At 35.3% G+C, this 22,364-nt stretch overlaps 1 protein-coding gene across 3 annotated transcripts in view; it reads left to right on the forward strand.

The window, feature by feature from the left end:
• Positions 1-22,364, forward strand: part of LOC143255240 (ubiquitin-conjugating enzyme E2 S-like) — a 37,416-nt gene that overhangs the window by 5,649 nt on the left and 9,403 nt on the right. For all 3 annotated transcript variants that reach the window (XM_076510584.1, XM_076510582.1, XM_076510583.1), the window contains exons 2-3: positions 9,514-9,661; positions 17,948-18,138. In XM_076510584.1, the coding sequence (XP_076366699.1) occupies positions 9,514-9,661; positions 17,948-18,138 (339 nt within the window). The remainder of the gene's footprint in view (positions 1-9,513; positions 9,662-17,947; positions 18,139-22,364) is intronic.

Raw genomic sequence — 22,364 nt, forward strand, 5'->3', positions numbered from 1 at the left:
TTTTCCATGAATTTGAAGAGTATGTACAGGGTGTTCGGAATGTCACTGTGCAGTTTTGTAATCATATTTTATTCATTCAATTTCAAGCCAGCAACTGATAGCGGTGTTTAGAAACAAAATAAGAAGGATCCAGGCCTGTATTGATGCCAACAGGGGTCATTTTCAACATTGTTTATAATTGTCATTCATATTTACCTCCTGTATTCTATATTGAAACATGTCTGTTAATAAATATATAAGTGCACAGTGACTTTCTGAACACCCTGTACCAGAAATTGTTTTTAGTAACTTGTTTTTAATAGTCCATAAGCGTCAAATAATTTTCAAAATTAGCCGAAATAATACTTATATAAATACATATGCAGTAAAATTAATAAAGCAGCTGTTTCAACTCTTTTGTGATGGATTAATTTCAAAGATCATGTCATCACATATGTTGAAACAGCTGTTTTATTAATTTTACTGGGTTAATTTCAAAGTCCATGGCATCACATATGTTGACTTGCATTCAAAATTTTATTGAAATACTATTTTATTAATTTATATCACTAAGTTTGGTATCAAATTGTAATTATAATTTCAACTTTAATATTATTGATATAAGATAATTTCCTAATTTAAAAGAACACACCTAAATAATAATTTTTGTGTGTCACATGGTATGTTGAATAGAGTACTGGTTAAAATTATAAATCTATAGTTTTGTGTGAATTAGGAGCTCAAATTACCAATACTGACAAGGTAGAATATAAAATAAAAACTTCATAACTTATTATTTTGCTGAGATATGGCTTATGTATTGAATCAAGCACAGTTCACCACTTTTCATTTTTGGAAACAGCCCCTAAAATGTACTTACCTTATTATATGACATAAATAATCAGTAGACAGTTTAGAATTTTCCTTTATGGGCTTCTTGGCCAATTTTAATTTGTTAAAAGGCTTCCACTTTCTTTTGAACCATGATTTTAAGGAGAGAGGTTGTGTCTTTATTTTGCTTCATGTTTCATATTTTTTTCAGACCTAAATACAACTTAGTTATTAAGCTTGATAAATTATTCAACTAGATAAATAAAACCTAAAAAAAATATTTTGTTTGATATTCATCAAGTGAAAAATTTTAAAATGTTTAGTAACTTGTATTCAGCAGTAACTACATACCAAGGTCATAGCTAGAAGAGTTAATTGTTTGCTTTACTTGTTTATTTATTCTTCTATATTTTAAGAAAATATAATTTAAAACTTATTTTTAAATAGTAATAATCTCTATACATATATAATGTACAATTGAAATGTGACTAATTATTACAAAATACTAGTCCACTAAAACCCAGTCAAGAGGGTCATTTTGTGAAGACTAAAGGTCAGTTTTATATTACTGGATATAATGAGTGCATGTGCACAGCATCAATGCAGGAAAGACTGAAAAATAGTTAGGTATTTTTATGTGACTTAAGACTACTTAGACTAAACATTTGTATTTTCTGGTCTATTAAAGATTCACTTCAGCCACCAAAACATGTAAAGATTGTGTATTTTAATTTTAATTTCACTCAAAAAGTATTAGGCATTTTTATATGTTGAATGTTCTGTGCACAAGAATGACCATAGAATATACTGAAAAAAATCTTAATGTTTCAACTCCAGTGCAAAATGAGCCGATGTACTCAGTAAATCTTGTAAATTATTGTTTATGTATACATATTTTGTTTATTGTTATAAACTCTTCAAAAAAAGAAATGCTAAAGGCAAAATTTGAGACAAATTGTTAACAAGTTTATTCTGTATATTACTGTATGACATTTGTGAAACTTTGCACATTCACTGCTGAACATCCAAAGTCTGCAAAGGCAAAGTCCACGCTCACTAGTTGAAGTTTAACGTCACTCAACGTCAGTAACGAGTATGCCCCCCATGAGCATCAATAACTGCTTGGCATCTCTTGCTCATAGAAGTGATGAGATGACGAATCACATCCTGTGGAATGGCTGTCCACTCAGCCTGCAAAGCTGCTGCAAGCTGAGGTAAAGTCTGAGGTTGAGGTTGTTGCCATCACAGACGTCGGTCCAACTCCTCCCAAAGATGTTCGATGGGGTTTAAATCTGGTGTTCTGGAGGGCCAGGGAAGTACGTTCATGTTGTGGTATCTTAAGAAGACAGTCGTGAGTCGGGCTGTGTGAGGACGGGGGTTGTCATGTTGAAAAACGTCGTTGACGTTCACCATGAATCACATCCTGTGGAATGGCTGTCCACTCAGCCTGCAAAGCTGCTGCAAGCTGAGGTAAAGTCTGAGGTTGAGGTTGTTGCCATCACAGACGTCGGTCCAACTCCTCCCAAAGATGTTGATGGGGTTTAAATCTGGTGTTCTGGAGGGCCAGGGAAGTACGTTCATGTTGTGGTATCTTAAGAAGACAGTCGTGAGTCGGGCTGTGTGAGGACGGGGGTTGTCATGTTGAAAAACGTCGTTGACGTTCACCATGATGGGTTGCACATGGGGCCTAAGAATCTCGTTGACGTATTGTTGAGCCGTAAGATTCCCTCGAATGTGCAAAAAGTCTGTTCTGGCATTGTAAGCGATAGCAGCCCACATCATGACGCTGCCACCACCAAATCTGTCAACTTCCTGCACACAGTTTGCTGCAAAACGTTCACCTCTCCAACGGTAAACACTGGTCTTTCCATCCTGCCTATGAAGCATAAAACATGATTCATCGCTGAACCAAACATGCCTCCATACCCGATGTGCTTGAGTCCACTGCAGCCGTGCTTGACGATGTTGCTGGGTGAGGATGACGCCTCTGACTGGACGTCGAGGTCAGATTCCTGCATCTCATAGACGGTTGTGTACTGTCTGATCGGAAATCCTACGCAGCCCTGGTATGGTTGAGGCAGTAGACGTCGCAGTGGTGGTCCTATCCCGAAGGTGACGTAACTGGATGTAGCGATCTTGTGCGGGCATGGTCACATGAGGTCTGCCAGATCGTGGACAGTCACGAGTTGATCCATGTTGCTGGTGATGATTCCATAGCCTTGTGATGGTGCTTGGGTGGACATTCACAGCTCTGGCAACATCTCATCGAGATTCGCCTGCTTCCAAGCAACCAATGGCGTTGCGTTGTGCTTCAGTCAGTCTTGGCGTAACTGTATTGCGTGTCGGTGGCTTAACACTGAGCTATGGAAACTGAGAATCCGTCACTTTTATAGGGATTTTGCACATGTTGCACTTGCGGAACATGCAGATCTCTCAAACAAATTTGTTGGACACGAATGCATTTTGGGGAAAAATCCGATGTTTTCCTCCGTTTTCAAAGTGCACAACTTTTATTGTCATTTTGGTGTGACAATCAGCGCCTTAACACGTGTAACATCACATACTCTGAGCTTGTAACGTTATTACATATATTTCTCTTTAAAATAAAAAAAATATCCCTTTTGCGTTTCTTGTTTTGAAGAGTATATATATTTTTAAAAAGTAATCAAACTGTAAAAATTAGAAATTTCTGAGCTTTGCTTAACAAAACTTCAATTAATTAAAATGTCTAAAATTTCTTGATTGGAATTAAAGATAATCAAGTAACCACCTAGTCAATTTATTTTTGAACATTTTGTGAAAACATAAGCAAGAAAATAATGCTTGTTAAAAAAGAAAAGAAAAAGGATTTGAGTAATCAGTGACAGAATTTTTGTTGTTTCCTGCCATACTTACTAAATCTAACAAGCTTATCTGTTGTCTTCTCATTTAAGAAAAGTATTGCAGATTTTGAATAAATATAATTTAACATGCACACTTTCATGAAAGAAAATAACTTATTAAAAAAACAACAAAAAACCTTCCAGTTCTGTCATTGTTTCTTAAGTCGTTAGAAGGCTTTTTGTTATTCCTATAGGAGCTCTGACTCCAAATTATTGCTTAAACCACATTATAGATATTTCCAAGTCTCTACTTTATTAGAAAATGGACAATTGATTTGATATGACACTATTAAAAGATAGCAATCAACCATTTTTGATAATTGTCTTTTAATATTACCACTATAATTGTTGGTTATATTAGTCCTATCAAGAGCTTTAAATAATTTTCTTTTTTGTCAAAGTCCACACAGGCTGGTTCAGCTACTTTTGAACACACTTAACAAAACAAATTATTTTTCTATACTGTGTTGTTACAATACAATGTGTGATAATTTCATTTTAAGAATTGCTACTATATACACTGTTTACAGCAAAACTCACGATCATGCATTCTAGGCCAATCTTTCAAGTGAAACTTTTGACATGTTTGTACCCTGACAGAGGTATAAAATGTTCCACACATTGCTAGATGTTTTGATGTAATAATGCTCAATTAAAACAAACAAGCAACAACTTAGAATCTATTTTTATTCAGTGATGCCCTCTATGCAAATTATTTCTTTACATATGCCACAAACTTTCTGTTCTTTCTCCCCTATTGGAATTGAATGATTTCAACATGTTTTAAACCAACATGAGCATGACATATGTATGTGGTTCCCTCTATATGCCTCTACCAAACTATTGCTTCTTGTTTGGCAACACTTGTACACAGATGTGCTCCTTTTTGTTTGAAGTTTCATGTTCGTCTTTAGTATACTCACAAAGTGGTATTCATTTATTTCACTTCTAGTTTATATCAAGACTTAACTTCCTTTAATACTACTTTATTACAGTCATATTATTATTTATTCTTATGATTATTGGTTGATTATTCATTATGAATTCCAAAGTTCATGTTATCACTTTGGGGGTTACACTTGTGACTAGCTCTATATTTCAAGCTTCAGGTACAGGCAATCTAGTGGCAGATTTATCTGTGTTTATTTACCCTGAGACTAGATATTATGTGGGTCAATCTCTGATATTTCCCTGCTTCTTTTTGAACAAGCTGAATCTGTTTAGATGGAAGAGGGCTTGGATCATCTATTTCCAATTGTATTTGCTGTGCCTTCCAAACCAGGCCTCAGGAGTCAGGCCTAATATGTTATTTTTGATTTCATTTCTCAAGTATGTGAGATTTTATCTATTCTCCTATTTCCTATGAATCATGACCAGTTTTTCCATTTTTGTTTAGTTTCCACCTCTCTGAATGTTTGGGTATATGTTGACCAATTTGCCTCACAATTAAGTGAAAGGATTAGCATGCTTTGCACCCCACAAGCCTTGGATCAGTTTACTCTTGCATGTCATCTTGAAGTCTGTCCTTGTCTGGATCAGTAATTCTTAGGTTCTCTTTTGCCTGTTTTGGGTGCAGCCTCCATTCTTCTCTAAGTCTGACCCATGTCTAGTTTTCTCAACTATGTTTTATCTTCACAACTCTTTTATAGTATCTCTCTACCATCCAACTCTTCTCTGAGGCTTTCCACTGAAGGCTTTTCTTAGGGCATCCTCTCCCTTTTACCTCCACATGCAGTCATGTGAAAAAGTTAGGACACCCTATAAAAGCCTGTGTATTTTTGTAAAAATTGTGGATAAATGGATATTTAATCTCAATTGTAACAATACTGAGAGATTAAAGTAATATAACTAAACAATTAAAACTGAAGAAAAGACTTTTCAAGATCTTCTGTAAAATGTAATTCTACAAAATGCGTATTGTAACTGAGGAAAAAGTTAGGACACCCCCACATTTATACTCACTTAAAATGGCTCAATTCACACACAGGTGTATCACACTAGGTGCACGTGATTAGAAGATTGTTACTCAGCATTGTGAATGAGGCTTGCCCTATTTAAACCTCAGACATTTAGTTTGGTGTGCTCCTGACTGTTAAAGTAAGAGTGAACACCAAGGTGAAAGCAAAAGAACTGTCTGAGGCTTTCAGAAAGTAAATTGTAGCATCTTATGAGTCTGGTAAGGGATTTAAAAAGATCCCAAAATATTTTGAAATCAGTCATTCTACTGTCCGGAATATAGTCAATAAGTGAAGGGCTTTAAAAACAACTGCCAACATGCCTAGGTCTGGTCGTACAAGCAAGTTCACCAAGAGAGCAAACCGCAAGATGCTAAAAGAGGTCTCCAAAAACCCTAACATGTCATCACGGGACCTACAGCAGGCTCTAGCTAATGTTGATGTGAAAGTACATGCCTCTAGAATCAGAAAGAGGCTGCACAAGCGTAACTTGCATGGGAGGTGTGCAAGGAAGAAACCTTTGCTCTCTAAGAGAAACATCAAGGCCAGACAGAAGTTTGCCAGAGAGAATGTAGACAAAGACCAGGACTTTTGGAATAATGTTCTTTGGACAGAAGAGTCCAAAATTGAATTATTTAGACACCAGAACAGAGGACATGTTTGGCATAAGCCAAATACATCATTCCAGGAAAAGAACCTCAATTCAACTGTGAAGCATGGAGGTGGAAGTGTCATGGTTTGGGGCTGCTTTGCTGTAGCAGGACCTGGAAAGATCACAATAATAGAATCCACCATGAATCTTACTGTGTATCAGAGGGTGCTTGAGGAACATGTGAGTCCATCTGTAAGAAAATTAAAGCTGAAGCGGAACTAGACCCTGCAATATGACAATGACCCAAAACATACCAGTAAATCCACCAAGGACTGGTTAAAAACTAAGAAATGGAGAGTTCTGAAATGGCTGAGTCAAAGCCCAGGTCTCAATCCCATTGAGATGCTGTGGGGTGACTTGAAATGCACTGTACATGTAAGAAACCTCTCAACTTTCTCACAGCTGACAGAATTCTGCATTGAGGAGTGGGGCAAACTTTCGTCAGACCGATGTCAGAGACTGGTAGATGGCTACAAGAAGTGTCTCACTGCAGTTATTTCAGCCAAAGGGGGTAACACTAGCTATTAGGGGGTAGGGTGTCCTAACTTTTTCCTCAGTTAGAATATGCATTTTTGTAGAATTACATTTACAGAAGATCTTTAAAAGTCTTTTCTTCAGTTTTAATTGTTTAGTTATATTCCTATAATCTCTCAGTATTGTTGAAATTGAGATTAAAAATATGTATATCCAAAAATGTTACAAAAAAACACAGGCTTTCATAGGGTGTCCTAATTTTTTCACATGACTGTATATATGTGGTTTCTCTGTTGTTGGAACCTTCTAGGTCATGATGTGACTTTAATTTACATCCATTTATGATCATCTTTGAGGTTTACATACTGTGAACTACCTGGTGGGTTTTGGTCCAGTGGGAGCTTGGCCTGCCAGTTTTCTTCATCATTGGTGTCTTTTCTTGAAGGTTCACCGGATTCTTTAAGTTTTATCGAAAAGATTCATGATCCTGATTTTTCTCTAACTTGTGTTTCTCCTATACTCGTTTCCTTCCTTCCGCCTCAGAATCTCATGATCAACTTATGTCTGTTGGAGGCAGTTCAGAAACTACTATTTCATCAGGCTATAATATATGTTCTACGTCATTCACCAGGTTTTTATTTCATACTCTTTGGTGTTCCTAAGACAGCTGGAGACCTTAGGCCTGTCATTAATTTGTCCTGGTTCAGTCGCTTTGTTGAAAATATCTGTTTTACGATGGAAGTCATTTTTCACCCTATGTGGTGGATTTATGACTGATTAAGATTATGTCACTAGTGCTTATCTTCTTATCCCTATATCATTACAGTCTCATCTGTATCTTCAGTTCATCCATCACAGGGTGGTTTACCAGTTTTGTGCTCCACCTTTCAGGCTTGCTTTTGCCCTTATGTTTTTGTTTGCCATTGTCATGATCTGGGTTGGAATTCCACCATTATAAGAATTACTGGCTTTTTCTGGCTCATTTCTAACTGAAATTAGCCAGTCATACACTGCAGCTCCTTCTAGTGACTCCTCGAATGGGCTGGCTAATCAAATTCGAGATGTCTGTTTCCAATGCCTCATACATTTGGGTTTCTTTTTCAACACTCATCTCAGTCTGGGCCAACTTTCTTCTCTATGACTTCATTCCATGAAATGGTTAATTCACCATATCTTTTCAGCTTTCTCACTTTCTGCTTGCGAGGTTCTATTACTTTTGGAGATACAGTCTTCCATAATGTCACTGGTCCCCTTCTATCATGTGTACATGTGATCCCTTCATTGGACTCTTCATGATCAATGAACTCTTTCTTGGAATCCCTTGTCAGCTCCTATTACTCTTCCTACATTGGTGGTTGGCAAGGCCCAAACATCAATCCTGCTTCCTTCTCTTTCATCTGGATTTACACCTTTTCATACACATATTCCTTTAGGGCTTGGGGTTGCATGGGTCAGTCAGGAAGCTTAGGGTTGTTGGTTTGTAGGTGAAAGGTCTTTGCACATCAATGCCCTCGAGCTTTTAGTAGTCCATCAGTCTTCGAATCACTTCTTTCTGCACACCATATGTTGTCTGATGATGATTCATATCAACAATTCTATGGTAGTAGCACATTCGAGGTCTGTTCAAAAAATACGCGGACTGACGTCATAAAACAAAATGTACTTTATTTAGAAGTTACAGGTCTGGGACCCCTTCAAAGTACTCTCCTCCCCAACGCACACACTTATCCCAACGGTGTTTCTACTTGTTGAAACAGTCCTGATACGCTTCTTTTGTAATGTCCTCCAGCTCCTTCGTCGCATTTGCCTTAATCTTGGGAATTGTCTCAAATCTTCTTCCTTTTAAGGGTCGTTTGAGTTTGGGGAACAAGAAAAAATTGCAAGGAGCAAGGTCAGGTGAGTAGGGGGGTGGGGAAGAACAGTGATTAAGTGTTTGGTCAAAAACTCATGAGTTTTTGTGTAGCTGCTGTATGAATCAACAATGTGCATTTAATGAATTTAATTCATGATAATACTTATAATAATTTTTATTTATCACATGAAGTATTAATGTAAAAAATCTCAAAAGTTAGATTATTGCTGTGGTTTGAAATATATACTGGACCTTATTAAGTATGTTTACTACATAGTGTAGTGCTCTTGTGGAGGGAGAGGTTTCATCAAATATAAAAATAGTCTTTGCTTCATGTGGGTTGTTGGAGCCTGATGTTATTTGAGATACTACACTGTATTTCAGTACATAGTACTGACTTAGTTGTTGCAGGACAATGGAGTTCAGTGATACATGTACAAAATATTTTGGTGCAGTGATCTTGTGGGTGGGGGTGAGTTTCATCAAATATAGAAATATTCTCTGGAACTTCCATCACAATGGGCAAAACCATATTTTCTACCATAGGTATATTTATTTTGATATTTGATGCCCACTATTGCTTATGGTTGATATTTGTTTTTAAAGTACAAATTGCAATGAAAGTGTTATTATTTTCAATGTATGTTAAAATATTAAGTGGGGATATTATGGTATCAAGGGTCCCAAATTAAAAATTAGTAGAAGTAGAGCACTTATAAGGATAATTATTTAAAATTTAAACCAAGATTTAAATATGATTTAGATAATTTTAAAGGTAACAGAATAATGTTTTTAATTTGAGGCTGGTGCGTATAACTTGATGAAATAGTTTTGGGAATTTTTTGTAAAAATTATTGTATTTACCACATCCCTTGTCTGTTTTTTCAGAATTCAAATGTGGAAAACCTTTCACCTCAAGTTATTCGACAACTATCAAAAGAAATGTCAGAACTAGTTTCATCACCACCAGAGGGCATTAAGGTATTTCTAAATGATGAAGACATAACAGATATTCAGGCTGTAATTGAAGGTCCAGGTAAGAGATAAGAATGTAATAATTGTAATAATCTATTATGCTGCTCATATATTTATGATATGAAGTACTCTGTGAAAATGTTTTTCTTTTAACAATTATTCAAACACTTAAAACTAATGAGAAATGTTAAATCACACATTATTTTGTATTTTCTTAAGGGAGTAAAATACAAGCAAGTTTCATTTCCTGTATTTTTCTAAGCAGTGAAAGCAGTTTTAGAAAGGGAAAGATATGTACATCAGCAAAATCGATCATTTGCTCTGGGTTTTAAATTTTCAGTTCTAATAACTTTTGAGTTGCATTATTCTTTTTACAATCAGTAAGGATAGTTTATTAACTATGTTTTTATTAAATTTAATTACAATGTTGGATTTGCCAATAATAAAGTTGGAAAAGTTTAATGACATATCAGGTATGTGTATGTGAAATTTTAAATAAAGAAATGAATTATGTGACAAACATATCATTGATATAAATTCTGATATCTTATATTACTTATTATATTTAGTGCTTCCCTCTATATGCAAAATATTTTTAAGCATTCCACAAACCTTAAATCTCCCACATCTAGAATTGGTTGTTTCCAATGTGTGTCTCATGCAAATCTTCATGCAACAACCCTCTACCAATAACAGTGAGGCATACTGTGTTGAGGCATGTGACACCCTCTATTCAATTCTGCTGTACAATTGCTTCTTGTTTCACAGTACTTGTGTTGTAATGTTTAGTTTGTGCTTTTTCTAAGTGTTTTATTTTAATTGTTTTCTGTATCTTTGTATTTGTTTCTTTCAATAAGTTTAGTTTTTGTTATACAAGAGTGGTACTTGTAAGTTGTTTAGTTATTCTAAAGTGCGATCATTTTATATTTCTAACTAATTGTAGAAGTTATTACTTCATTACAAAACCTTTTTATTTCAGGTTTGGTTATTAATTTTGCATTATAAATTCTGTGTTATTACTTTGGAGGTTGTATGTTCTGTGAGCTTCAGGTTGCAGTATTCAGATCAAAGGTGTTAATGAATTTCCTTAATGAATTAAGGAAATTGATTGTCCAATAAACTGACCTTTGTTGGGACTTTCCTTGAGTTTGGGGGCCCACATATGTTGATATACAGTCTGCTGACTTTAGAAAGATAAAATGTTTTACTCTCATTGTTTTTGAATAACTTTTTTGATACTGCTTGCATTTCTCCTGTGATGGCTAAACCCATTTCAGATGGCCCAGGTTTTTTAGTTTTTTTTCACCTTGTCATGGATTGCATTTTATGACTCTGTTGCAGAATATGTTGGACCTTTCAGTTTTTTAGTTTTTTTTTTTTTTTTTTTTATTATAGACACATTTCACAATGTGTTCCTCTTGTCATGACATTGTTTTATGATGACTGTTCACTCTCTTTTGAGAGTGGATACTTGCAAGCCTGCTCTGTACAGGCTTTTATTCTTTTTGCCTTAATTAACTGACAGATTTTCTTTTTGATTTTATGACCATCAAGTATTACTGTTAATCCTACCTTTTTCCTCCACTTCCACTTCCTTTCTTAGGTGTTCCACCAATGTTTAGTAGTTTTTGTGGGATACTTCCTTCTCCTTCCTTCCATCTGTTAGTGTTTGTCTTCATTTTTTTCCCTTCACATGTGGCTTCTTTACTTCTATGATCTTCTTGGGAAGGACACTGTTATTTGTTTACCATCTATTCCTAGTAGGGACATAAGGTCAGATTGTTTTTCTTCACCAGTCCAATTTTGGAATTTCTCTTTTACATTTAACATCATGTTGGTATTTGCCATGCAATATTAAATTTTCTTTTAGTTGCTGGTTTTCTTCATTCTGAGATAGTCATATTTATTATTTTACATGTCCAGCAACTTTCCATCTTTTCCCTTTCTTACCTATGGGGGTTCCTCACTGGTATAGCAGCAAGTTTTTGGATTTACAATGCTAAACCCCTTGGTGTGGATTCCTGTACGTGGTGAGGGGACCTACCAGGGAAGGCTCTATTCTTTCAGTTTACCTCCTCTGGGACCTAAACATCCACCCACGTGTTTGCTGAGCGTGGTGACCCTTGAAAGGGAGGATGGGATCCTGGTGGTTGAGGGGTCCAACTCTAACACACTAACTTGACCTTGAATTCCTGTATACAGGTGGCCTTGCGGTGGCCCCCCTTGGGTCATTCGGCTGGTTCACTTGGGCTAGGGTCAACCAAGTACCAGTGTTGGATGTTCTCAACAGGTGTTGTGGACATGGTATCTGATGCTGGTGTTTGGGTATATTGCTCATGAAACCCTGGCATTTCTACAGTGTACTTGTTTGGCATTGTTGTGCATTCCCTCGTAGGGCTCCATGGTGGGTGGGGTTAGTGAGCACAGAAATATTCCTTTTTTATGGATTCTCTGAATAAAAACTCAAATAAAATAGTGAAAAACAGTCTATACCTAAACGACCACGTCTTGAAGATTCTGAGCAGCAATCTTCAACATCTAACACCTGTACCTCGTTTTTTGATACTACATTTTCTTTCAGACAAATCTTTAGGGCAAATGTCCCTCTTTTTCATTCAGAAGGGACTTGAGGGACTTGCTGGCTCTCCAAAGTCAGTAAAGAAGCTTTGATCTAGTGACATATTGGTGGAAACATCCACATCTCAACACAGTGAATTCCTCCTGCATTCAAAGGTGATTGGGGATATACCTATTGAGGTTACACCTCATGCTACTTTGAATTCATCACGAGGAGTTATTGTTGAGAAGGATTTGAAAAACTTCCCTCAGTTGGAGATTCATGCTGGATTCTCCACCCAAGGAGTTTCTGCAGTGAAGCATTTATCCTCTCGTAAATATGGAATTACAATGCCGGCCAATGTTCTCATTCTGACATTTACATCACCATAGCTACCTGCTACCATCAAGGCAGGTTATTTTAATTGCAGGGTACGGACATACATTCCAAACCCTCTCAGATGTTTCCAATGTCAGAGGTTCAGTCACTTGAAGATGTCATGCTGTGGTTCCTTGACGTGTGCTCGTTGCAGTGGCAAGGACCACAATGCCTATGAGTGTGTTCAATGGACCCTCATTGTATCAATTGCAGTAGCTTTTACCATTCAAACTTATGTTCTTGCCCTAATTGGTTTGAAGGAAAAGAGGTGCAGCGTTTGAAAACAATTTAAAACATTACTTACCCTGAGGCTGAAAAGTTGCTGTCCACTGCTTCATCTCAGACATATGCTGCTGCTGCACTTTGTGGCACTATTACAGTGGGAATGCAGACAGATATCTCTGTGCCTCAAAAGAAATCATTCTCAAAACAAATGACCTCCATGGTTATAAAAAGTTGATGAATTAACTTCAATATCCATATCTGTCCATCACATACATTCCAGCAAATCCCAAGATCCACTTCCTTTGGTTCCAGGTATGAGCATTATTTTGGATACATCTTCTTCTCCCATATCAAGATGCAAAATGATCATTGATTCACGTCTTTAGTCACTGGAATCCTCTTCCAAAAGCAAAAACCTGCCCAATCAATCCAGGACAGGATCCATGGATGTCAATAGAACCCCTCAGATAAAGACAGTAAAGAAAAAAAGACGTGGTTGTAAACAGAAGGGTTCTCCACCCAGTTCACCTACACATACATAAAAAATGGCCACCTTGATACAATAGAACTATCAAGGTTTACGTTCTAATCTGGATGACATCAAAACACTGTTTGCTTCCTACCATCCTATATGTCTTTCCTTAAAGGAAACATTTCTGAAACATGCCAATACAGTTACCTTTTGGCAGTCTTCTTTGTACAGAAAGGATAGGCTGTGTGATGGATGGGCACATGAAGGGGTGGCACTGTTGGTTGATTAGCATGTGCCCACCCTGTCTTTGCCACTCGACATGCCCTTGGAGGCCATAGCAATCCAGGTTTCCTTGGGCCGTACCATCACTGTTTGTTCTCTCTACCTGTCATCTGGAGAGATCTATGATCTATCAGACTTTGATGCTCTCATCGAACAGTTGCCTTCTCCCTTTTTTAATCTTGGGGGACTTTAATAGACATATCCCCTCTGGGGAAGTGTTGATATTGGTAGGAGGGGTTGCTCTGTGTAGCATATGTTCTCTGATCCCAACCGTTTTCTTTTCAATACTGGTTCTTTTACTTATTTTCATGCACCTAGTCAGTCCTTTACTGATATTGATCTCTCAATCTGCTCCCCTTCATTATTCTTCCATTTTTCATGGAGGGTTGACAATAATTCATGAGACAGTGATCATTTTCCTATAATTTTAAGAGAGATTGGCTGTGGTCAGTGCCACCTAACCCTCGTGCCCTGGTGGAAGCTGGCCCTCTTTCACTGCTCTCACAGAACTTGATCCTGCCATCGTCTGTAAGTCATCAGTAGACGACTGTGTGGCAGCAGTAACTGACTGTATTATACAAGCAGCTGCTCAATGTATTCCTAAAACCTTGACCATGATATCCTAGTCCATGGTGGAATCCTGCCTGCCATATGGAATGGAAGGCTCAAAAATAGGCCTGGGATACGTTTTGTATGTATACCACACTCTCACACCTGAGCGCTTTCAAGCAGGCCTGTGTACGTGCTTAGTGGGTAACATGTCAAAGCCAGAAGGAATCATGGATCAAATTCACAACCAGCATATCTTCTACAACTAGTTCCAAAGTCATATGGGACAAGGTTCAAAAGGTCAGTGGGCAATATAATTCTGTTCCCCTCTTGATCTTGCTTTCTGATGGCCAAGAAGTAGCTGATACCCCAAGCATTGTCAATACTCTAGATGAAAGCTAGAAAGAGTAGGTTGCTCTAACTAAACTATGCATCAGTCACAGTTTTTTAATTCTTTGTTTTCTTTTATTTGGAACTGATGCACCAGTGTGTAGTCCGTGTAACACTCAGATCACAATAAGCCACATTTTACTTTTTTGCCGTCGTTAAGACTCTCAAGGATGGCATTATTTTAAACATGTTCTGTCCCAAGGTTTGTCCATAACATTAGACAGTGTGTGATTGTGACAATGTTCACCTTGGAAATGTTTTTAGTTTTTTAAAGGCCATCAATCTTGTAAATGCTATTTAAGTTTTTTAATTTTTACATTAGACCCTTTTTTAATGTGATTCCCTTTTAAGAATCACAGTCCATGTAGTTCAATTGGAAATTAGAAAATGGCCATAATGTCAAATAACTCTAAACCAGGACTGGAAAGACCAATGTCAGGTGACTAACGCTGCTGTTTGAATTTCCAGTTAGTCATCCTGGCAAATTTTTATTAAAATACTGCTAGAAGTCTTTTAAAACTTTTATTATTTTTTTAAAATAGCCATAATGTCAAATAACTTGGAACCAGGACTGGAAAGGCCAACTTGAGGTGACTGGTGGTAGGTAGTTTTTGTACTTACCTGTCAGTCTTCCTGGTGAGTTATGATAATTAGAGTTAAGCTTCAGAAAATTTTCTATAACTTGTATTACTGTAGTTTTTTTGTCAATGCTGTAGACTAATTAAACTTTGTTTTGTTTTACCTTAATTTCCTCTTATGAATTTTACTAAATTTACTTTAATTTTAACGTTATACCAAACCAACCTACAATGCTAAAATCAGTGGTTTGATTCCTCTCAGTGGACTCAGCAGATAGCCCAATGTGGCTTTGCTATAAGAAGACACACATGCTTACCTGTGGGTTTTTCCATTTGTTTTGTATGTTCAGTGCTGATTAGGGTTCTGGGGAAATTGGTCCCATCTCAGTTGTTTCATGGGCCTTCTCCATTTTCACATGTAGTCTTTGATCACATTTGTGTAGGCTATTTCTGTATTTCTGGGAATGCCAACAGTACATGTTCTTATTTTACATTTGTTGGGAATGTTGTCTTAGGGTTTTTTTCAAATTTGATTTGGTCCCAGTTTCATGCCTTGCTCTTTGGAGTTGTTTTGGTTCCTTATGTCTTTTGTGGGATAAACTGATTTACCTGACTTCCACATTTTTGGGAATTTTACTTAAACTATTTATTGGATGTCCAGTTTCTATAAGCTCCATCTCATATACTCTTTCCACAGTGAGCTCATAGTTGGATTTCCTGTTGGATATCTTTTTCCTTTTACATACCACACGTTCTAGTCTCTTGAGGGTGGATAGTTTTAAACACCTCTCTACTGGGACCATTAGCTCTTTTCTCCTTGAACGTGCTAAGAGTTTTCTGTTATCCTAGCCATTCATCCTCTCCTCTTCATCTGTATGTGTTGATAGATGATCATATCTTCTCTTATGTCGAGTCTATCACTTCATCTCCTTTTTCTGGTTTATTTCATTTTCCTAATGCTCATCTCAAGAGGTTGGGGGATGTGGTTTAATCAGTAGAAAGCTTCAGGACAGTAGTCTACAGGCAAAGTCCAGTGTTCACACATTTCATTTTGACTATTCTATCACTTATCAAGGGGATACTCATTTTTCTTCATTTTGTGTTAGGCTATGAATCTATCTTTCTAAACTAGCACACTTGACATACATCTCCTGGAGGGTTATGTTACAGGTGCTTTTGTCTTTGTTGCAGATTGATTTTCTTGTCACAATCCTCCCAGGGAGTGACCTCTCAATCCTCCAAATGTTTGGTGTTTCTGCTTCACGTGTGTAGTGCTACTCCATTTGAAGTTTGTTAACAATTCTCTTATACTTTCCTTTTTTATTTTTGGTGTCTAGTTCTTCATCCACTTGCCCTGACTGTTGATATGTTCAGGCAGGATTAAATCCTATTTATAATGTTAGTTTTTTCTCCTTTCATTTTGTTTTCCAAAAATTTTGATTCATCCATATCACTCTGGTTCATGCACATTCCATTTTCCCCACATTTTAACCCTGTTGTATATTAGAAGTACTTTGTCTGTTGAGCATTGAGACTGCATCTCATACATTAATCTCCCATTCTTTGCTTTGAGTAACTATTTATTTCTTGTCAGGGTGACATTATCCACCTGTTGCTGTTCTTCACTCTCTCATGAGACTGTGACTGGGTAAGTTACCTTTTAGTATATATACCTCTTATTTTTCAGAAACATGTCCTCTTTTTCCTCACGATTCTGCTCTGTGGCATATGGTGTCTGTCCTGATATATTTAAACTGGTCAAATCTACACTTTATGACCATGCCTACTTAAATACTATGATTTCCATCAACAAAAAACACACACTGCTGAGATTGGATGTTCCTTAAGATTGCATGTAGGTATATCCTTGCAATGCTTTTGCTTCACTAGTTTGCCTGTTTCTAACCAAACTTATTCATGAACTACATTGATATGGTCTACTTTTCAAAACAGGGTTTTGTGGTCACCCATTGCATTGTTTCAGGTGTTATCATTCCTTGAGACTCTCCCTTGCACTTTCTATTCCCTTTTCATCTAGTGGAGTTTGAGAGTCTTTACTACTTTTCATTTCCAAGTTGCTGAAATGGTGAACCATGAAGACATCTTCCTGAATGTGATAATGAAATACAAATAATATATGTATACTAAATATACATAAAAGATGATAAAACCATTTAGTTGAGAGTAGGGTGGTTGTATTCTACTGGTGAAGATGATTAGATTTTATCCACTATGTAACATTGGATGAGTTGTCAAACTTGCAGTTCACTTCTTCAGTTGGGATCCCTAATTTGTTCCTAATGGCTGGGTTTAGGATTTAGAGCTGAACTGATCACATAAAATCTCATACATGTATTACAGGTGTTTCTATTCTCTCACATATGTCTAATCTTATTACACCATCCATTTTATGAATCACAATGGAGGTACTTGAAGATTACAGCAGTTCTTTCTCTTTTGTTATTCCTTGTTCTTATTATTCTGAGGATGTTAATGTACTTAGGGTGGTTCCTGTCATTTTAATTTTCAGTGGGATGGTTTATATTACACAAACATCTTTTCAATGCAGTTTATTTGGTTACTAGGTCAATCAATGAATTTCTCATCATTATCATGTGTTCCATTCATGGGTCGGGTGGTGAGTAATGTAAAGTTCTTTTTGTACTGAGATACATTTTTCATGTTTGTTTTGTTTTAATATCAGTTTAAGGTGATCAACAGTTTTAGTAATAATGAACAATTGCAGTTAAGGCAAGAGCAGAGATATCAGATGGTCACATCAGAATATGACATGGAAAAACTAATTGATTCAGTTTTTACAATTTATTTTTTGCTTTAGCTTTGAAGAGTTGCTACATATATTGTATGTCATTTTTATGTTGAGCTTATGTGTTAACATTTTATTTTGTTAAACAGCTGGGACACCATATGCTGGTGGTTCATTTCGTGTGAAGTTGGTGCTTGGCAAAGACTTTCCAACAGGCCCACCAAAAGGTTATTTTATGACCAAAATATTTCATCCTAATGTAGCCAAAAATGGTGAAATATGTGTCAATACTCTGAAAAAAGATTGGAAATCTGAGCTTGGTCTGAAACACATCTTGTTAGTAAGTATCAAGTTATTAATTTGTTACATTTTGATAATTAAATAAATTACTTAGGGCTCACCGTTTGCCCATGTAACTAACAATTAACTACTAAAACTATACCTGATTTGTTCATTTGTGTTGGCAGTAATGATAATAATTGATCAGTCTCACGACAGAAGTGGATTTTGTGGGTGTAAATGTTGTTTCAGTTTACCCATAAAAATCAAGTCATTTTAATTTGGTAAGTACTTATAAAACTAAAGTAAAATTGTGTTTTACTTTACTATGTATATTGAAATTTTTGTGAAAACTACATAATATGATTTGTGTAGGTTCTTAAAATCCTAGAAAGTCAAAGAACAGCATTTCCTAAACTATGTACTGCAGAACATTGGTGTTCTGTTTGAGATTAATATGTGTTCCATGGAAAAATCATAATTTTAAATTTTATTAAAATATTTAACATGTGTGATCATAACATATCATGAAGTAGTTTTCTATGTATTAGAATTAGGTAATAACAATTTTGCATTGGAGAAGAGTTATAGAAAATGCTGTATCTATTCTGTATAATATAGATGATGCTGTATCTATTCTGTATAATATAGAAGATGCTGTATCTATTTTGTATAATATAGAAGATGCTGTATCTATTTTGTATAATACAGAAGATGCTGTATCTATTCTATATAATATCTTAGTGGAGAGGTTTGTACCTAAAATATAAGTACAAAAATAGAAAACTTCATTAATATGTAATTTGATTAAATAAATAAATAGATGAATAACATACAAATCTAGCATCACATATGAATTCACTGGCACTGTACACACAACATACCCTCTCAGGTGAACTTGTTTTTATTCTTGCTTTTGTGAGAGAAATCCAATAAATATAAATGTCCCATGAATTTGTGGCAGAAAACAAGAAATTTGATAAGAAAAGCCTTTCATACTCCAAAAGAAAATTGAAACAAATTATCAAAATAATGAGGCTGTTCAAAATAAGGATGAACATTCTCAGTCTTTTATTGTTGAAAACTCTGTTACTAGCAGTGAGCTGTTTAAAGTGAAAGAAAATCCAGGTAATAGCATTAAATTTAGAAACAAGTAATAAAAGAACAAAATGAAAGTATGATGAAAGTTATTTGTGATTTGACTTTACCTGTGTTGGAAATAAATATTGTCCTGATACTCAATAAAATACCGTCAAACAGTTTGTTGGTTCCTGCTAAACTTTGTAGGCATTTGGAAACAAACCACAATGAATATGAAGGCAAAGACATGAATTTTTTCAAGAAGTGTGACACAATTGAAAACTGCAAACTTTCTCTGTTTAAAATTTTTAAATCGGGAAATGAAAATGCAACTAAGGCATCTTACAAGTTAAACTATTATATAGCATTTGTGGGTGAAGAGCATACTGTTGAAGAGACACTTATTGAGGCTTGTATGAAAGGCATTATAATATGCATGTTGAATGAACAGTATAGTAAGAAAATTGATGCTATACAGTTGTTGAAAAATACTGTTTCATGCCATATTAGAGATCACACCAATGACATAGAAGAGAGGTTTAGTTTTTTGACTGAAAATTTGCTATGAGTATTTATTGCAGCTAGATGAGTCCACTTATATTTCAGGGCTCACTGTGCTACTGCTATTTGTCTGTTGTAGGTTTAATAATGCCATTGAAGAGGACTTGCTCTTATGTGAATCTCTAAAAAGCAACATGACTGGTGAAGAACAATCCAATAGCATTAACAATTTTGTGAAGAAATATGAAACTGTTTTGGAAGAATGTATTGATGATACTATGTACTGATGATGTTCTTGCGATATTTGAAAGATGAAGGGAGTTGTACTGTGAATCTGAAATGTGGCACCATGATGCACAACCAGTCATTGTGTTCTCCACAGGCAAGCATTTGCAGGAAAAAAATACCTGCAGATCTAAAAATTGTGCTAGTTGAAGCAGTACAGAAGATCAGTATTGTTAAATCTCATTCACTTCAAATGAGGGTATTTAAAATTTTATGCTAGGAAATGGGTAGTCGACACAGATTGCTTCTTTTACATACAAAAGTAAGGTGGCTATCCAGTACTTTGAGCTTCGTAGTGAACTATTGGAATTCTTCAAATCTAATAATTCAGGACAGAAATTTAATGACAGGTAACTTGTGGTGTATCTTGCAGATATAATTTTTAAATTAAATAAAGTTACTCTATTATTGCAAGGAAAGAATGTTACAATTTTTACTACAATGGATAAAAGTTTGTTGTTAAAAAAGAAACTGGAATTCTGGACATCTTCTGTTGAAGAAAATATCTGACTGTTTTCCTACTTTAAATGAATTTCTGTCAGAAGTAAATGATAAAATCCACGAGGAAGTTAGCAGCACTATTTTACAACCCTTGCATGATTTATACTCTGCTTTATTGGGATATTTTCCTATTAGTACTAGTGATAATGCTTGAGTTCAAAATCCATTTGTATTTACAGCTAAGCTGGTTGGTTTTGCAGCACAAGACTATGAGGACTTAATTGACTTGATTTCTGACTTTCAACTAAAACAGAAGTTCAAGAAACTTCCACTAAATAATATTTGAAGTAGGTTAATAACATTATCTGAGTATAACTAAATATGCCCTTTGCTTCTTCCATTTAATATGATGATTCAACTTCCAAGTATTATTCTTGATGTTAAGATAATTTGTGATTTGAAAATGCAAGAACACCAATCCCATTAAAACCTGATCTATATCAATCATAAATAAATAATATTCAGAACTTAAAGTAACTTTTTAACAGATATTTTTTTAAATAATGATTTTTTTTTTATATTTGTTCAATTTGATTATTCTTTATTTTTGTTTGTTGTTGTAAAATAAATATCTGTAAACTGATGTCTCTATTTTTAATTTCAAAAACCAAACCATCAAAAAATGTTATGAGTGTTCTGTGTTACCTGAGCTGAAAAGTGTTCTATGGCTAAAAAGGTTTGGGAAACATTGTTATAGAAAATGAGCCATATAAATATCAATACTGGAAACCATAGATAAACAGATGTATTTAAATAATGGTCCTTATAATGTTCCTTTTAATAATAATAATAACAAAAGTGACATCTCAATCAATTAACAATTCTTGTAGATTTTGTCAAAAGCAAAAATTAACAGTAGCTTATCCTTTATTTTGTGTCGGACCATTTCTTTTAAATTATAATATTGGATAATAATATTGTGGCTTAATATTACTTTCATAATGTAAAGGATTCTTAAAGTAAGAAAAACTAAACATTTCAGGGTAACTTCAAGTAATATAATGAGATGAAGCTATTCTATGTACATGCAAGGTGTAATATATATGACTTTTTCATTATTGTAGAAGTTATACATCCTGTACAAATAGCATTCAACATAATTTTCATTGTTTTTGTAATCTTGTATTTTAATGAAGAAATCATACCTCAAAATTCTTGTTGTTGTTTTTTTTGTTTGTTTGCTTGTAAATAAGGCTAAATACATTTTAGACAAAACTGTCAGATTTGTTGTGTTTTAACTTTAAAAATTGCCCAAATATCCTAAAGGGTTACATGTGTGATTATAATTGGTGAGCTCCATTATTTTTGTTTTTTGGTTCATTCTGAATACGTTTTTCTTGGGTGAGAAAATTACAAAAAAAACAACAAAAAACAACTATATTGTATAACAAATTATTCCACTTTTTTTTTCTTATTTATTATGTTAAACTTGTATTAGCAAATTATCAGACTAAGTCATGGATCAGAAATCCTTCAAAGAAGAGCTTTTTTTTGTGTGTGTGTGTATCTAAGACCAAAACATTGTAAGTGCTGCTATATGCTCTAACTATCTAACCTAAAGGGAGGTTCCTGGTAAGACATTAGGGGTTTATAATGCTAAAATGAGGGGTTCACCTTCTAAGGTATTTTGGGACTGAGCTAGAATGTTAACAGCATGACATTTCTAAATGTTAGGTTTAAATTTTTAACATCCATTGTGCCTAAAAGATTCTCAGATTCTCTTTACACTGAGGTTAAAGTCAGATTTTCTATATTTTTTTATGGAAAGAAGTTCACTATCTCATTATAATTCTGAATGTGAAGTGATCCCATTCTAGACCCTTGGTTGAGCACAAGTTCCATCTCCTTTTTAATTCCAGAGCCAAGTTGAATACTCCTTTCCTACATGGTTGGAGAGTGAGGATGAGTGTTCATAATACT

This window comes from Tachypleus tridentatus, chromosome 7 (genome assembly GCF_004210375.1).
Source record: "Tachypleus tridentatus isolate NWPU-2018 chromosome 7, ASM421037v1, whole genome shotgun sequence".
NCBI classification, from domain to species: Eukaryota; Metazoa; Arthropoda; class Merostomata; order Xiphosura; family Limulidae; genus Tachypleus; species Tachypleus tridentatus.